We start from the raw sequence: 3,211 nt of genomic DNA on the forward strand, positions 1-3,211 counted from the left end.
AACACGAGTCCAATAGACGCAAAGGAGCTACTCAACCCACTAATGTTATGAAGTCCTTTAAGTTTGAATGGTGATGTGCTCTGAGTTGAAGAGAGAAACGAGAGCTTTGCAATCAGGAAGACATTCAGATGACTGTTGTATTGGGTTGCAGTATCTTGGATCAATGTAACCTTGTTAGTATATGTATATCCTGTATAGACCATCTCGTTCCGCAGTTCTCGGTCTCTCTAAACTCTCTAAGCTGCTTTTTGGAGAAAGAAATGATCTTCAGAATCATACTCTTTGTTTCTCTGTTTCCAAAAGTTTCAGAACAGCCAGAGATGAATATTCCACCGCATTTAGCGTGAATAGAACTGGAGGTAGATCCCATCCGAGACTTTTTCTAAAACATGACAGGGGACACAGCTTATAAGTAGAACATATGTGAACCTTCGCCAAGCCAAGCCTTGGCTCATGCATTACAACACCTTAATGAAGCTTAAAACAAAGATCATTAGTCTCCATCCACACAGACCCACACAGACTACTCACAGCTTGGACTGGGCATCTCAGAAACATGCCAACACCAGACCCGACTCGTGAGAGGGCACATAGCTTATAAGTAGATTATATGTGAACCTTACTAACCTAAATGAAGCTTAAAACAAAGATCATTAGTAGGGTCTTTGGCAAATTTAGAACGGAAGGGAAAAAATGGTGGTTCAGCTGTGAGATCGAACCAGCGAGCCATAGTGGATCTGGGTAGCGCCGAACTGTAATCCGTCCACTGCTGTAAGCGGGAAGTATTCGCTGCTCTGTGAAACCAGCCTCACGCATTACCCTCCGACTTTAGAGACCAAGTGAGCCAAGCTTTCGCTCGACCCACACAGCCTACTCACAGCTTGGACTGGGCAGCTCAGAAACATGCCAACACCAGACCCGACTCGTGAACCGAACCAGTGTTCCACCATCTTACTCGTCCCCACTCGGGTTACAAGCTCTCGTTACTTAGCTCGACGTTGTATTGATGGTTTCGTTTGATATATAAACAAACACAAAATGAGTCAGAGTGACCGATGTGGGATAAAAAGACTCTTAAATTAGTTTTGACTTATGAATTATCTTTTTCTGTTTGGGCCAAAGCCTTATTGTGAGGCCTATAATAGACTATTGAAGCCCGATAGTGTTGATCCGCGGAAAGAGATTTGAGATCAGAACAAGACAAAAAAAGGTTGTTTAGTAAAAGAAATAAAGAAATTCGAATTACCAAAAAAAGGAAATTAGTAAAAAAAAAATGGAAATTGATGACAATAATCAATAGATAAGAATATACTGTATTACTATTTACCGTTATAACAGCGGTCAGACATGGGAATTGGTGTTTTTGTATTTATTTACCGGATATAGGCCCATGTCGGCGCTGATCCACATCTGTTTCTAAAACTTGATCCAATTGCTACTGTGCGCACAATTCACCGCCGTTCACGTTAGCACTCCAAACCCTTCGCACGTAAACCTCTCTCTATCTATCTGCCTGTCTCTGTCTGTCACCTATCAGCTACTCCTCACCTCCGACACTCTCTCTCTCTCTCACTCGCCGGAAAATTTTTTAATTCAATAGTTTCATTCGTCCGGTTATCTAATTGAATCTTCCGTTTGCTCTCAAGTAAACCTATATATAAAAGATCACGATTTCAGAATGGGAATTCAATTCGTTGACAAGGCAGATCTATGGAAGAGTGCTCTGTTGTTGAATCTTAAGCTCCGTGATCGATTTCGCATCGCAGTAGATGATCACCGTGGTCGAGCGGCGGTTTTGTCCCCGGATGGTTACTTCTCTACCAGTATCCACCGCTGGGTGACTCGATTCCGGAATTTTCGCCGTGAATCTCTCCCTTCTCCTCCCGCTTTTTATCGCCGACGAGGTTTTTTAATCATCTCTCCCCTCTTTAGTGGATCTCTATGTCTATTTGGTTTTTAATAAACAGACTCGTTTTGTTATTGTAGTTTCGAAAGATTTAACGGCAGAAGAAGAGTCAGCTCTATTCAGGATGCTTCAAGCTGTGGCTATTCCCCTTATTGGAAATGCTTGTCATGTTTTCATGAATGGTTTCAACCGTGTTCAGGTTTTGACATCTTATGATTTAGTGATTCCTTAAAGTTTCTTTCTTATCTTGTGTCGTGTTCTTAGATTAGTGTTTTTTTGTTTGTTTAGGTGTATGGTTTAGAGAAATTGCATGATGCTTTACTCAACAGACCAAAGAACAAGCCTCTTGTAACGGTATGAGTTTAACTACTTAATGTTGTTGGGGTTTTTAGATGAACCTGATTGTATTCTGACACGCAAATCATCTTCAGGTTAGCAATCATGTTGCATCTGTGGATGATCCTTTTGTCATTGCTTCGCTACTTCCACCTAAACTTCTACTTGATGCTCGTAATTTGAGGTGGACGCTTTGTGCTACTGATAGATGTTTTAAAAACCCTGTGACTTCAGCTTTCTTTCGATCTGTCAAAGTTTTACCAGTTTCTCGTGGTGAAGGAATTTATCAGCAGGTTGCTTCTTCTTTTTTGTTGCCTAGATTTTCTTGATTTTTACTTGCTGTTTTATCTAAATTCAAATTTTACTGATGGAAACAAGTGTCATATATTCTGCAGGGAATGGACATTGCGATTTCGAAATTAAACAATGGAGGGTGGGTTCACATTTTTCCAGAAGGCAGTCGCTCCCGGGATGGTGGAAAGACTATGGGATCAGCGAAGAGGGGTATTGGAAGGTGAGTCTTGTGTGCTTTGAGTTATCTTCCCTTATATGAAGCACACCAGTTTAGTTTAATGTGTGTCTTATCATTTTATTCTATAACAACGAGCTAAAACATTGAATATACTTCCTTTTTAGGTTGATTTTGGATGCAGATACTCTCCCCATGGTTGTTCCATTTGTGCATACTGGTATGCAGGATATAATGCCAGTTGGAGCCAGTGTTCCTCGCCTTGGCAAGACAGTGAGTATCTCTAAATCTCCACAAAAAATTGTCTCCTTGTTTGTGGGCTTCGATCTCTTATTACTTTGATGCATCACTATCTCTGCTCGCCCGAAATTAGCAAACCAATAACAAACCATAACTTTATTGTCCATGAAAGGGAGCAGAGTTAAAATGCCAGATAGTATGTAGTGCTACCAATCTGTCATTAGGTATTTAGGTTATATTAACATTGCTTAATGTATTTG

At 40.7% G+C, this 3,211-nt stretch overlaps 1 protein-coding gene across 1 annotated transcript; it reads left to right on the forward strand.

The window, feature by feature from the left end:
- LOC104744684 (tafazzin-like) lies at positions 1,439 to 3,166 on the forward strand. Its single transcript, XM_010465774.2, has 6 exons — positions 1,439 to 1,904; positions 1,987 to 2,105; positions 2,195 to 2,260; positions 2,338 to 2,535; positions 2,638 to 2,756; positions 2,879 to 3,166. Exons 1-6 carry the CDS (start codon positions 1,679 to 1,681, stop codon positions 3,051 to 3,053), a joined length of 903 nt encoding a protein of 300 aa, XP_010464076.1. The 5' UTR covers positions 1,439 to 1,678; the 3' UTR covers positions 3,054 to 3,166.

Source organism: Camelina sativa, chromosome 15 (genome assembly GCF_000633955.1).
Source record: "Camelina sativa cultivar DH55 chromosome 15, Cs, whole genome shotgun sequence".
Lineage (NCBI taxonomy): Eukaryota > Viridiplantae > Streptophyta > Magnoliopsida > Brassicales > Brassicaceae > Camelina > Camelina sativa.

Excerpts from the sequence above, each read along its gene's own strand:
- LOC104744684 (XM_010465774.2), top strand. The coding sequence starts at position 1,679 with ATGGGAATTCAATTCGTTGACAAGGCAGATCTATGGAAGAGTGCTCTG. Across the intron at positions 2,536-2,637 it reads GTGAAGGAATTTATCAGCAG|GGAATGGACATTGCGATTTC; the intron begins GTTGCTTCTTCT and ends TATATTCTGCAG. Across the intron at positions 2,757-2,878 it reads GCGAAGAGGGGTATTGGAAG|GTTGATTTTGGATGCAGATA; the intron begins GTGAGTCTTGTG and ends CTTCCTTTTTAG.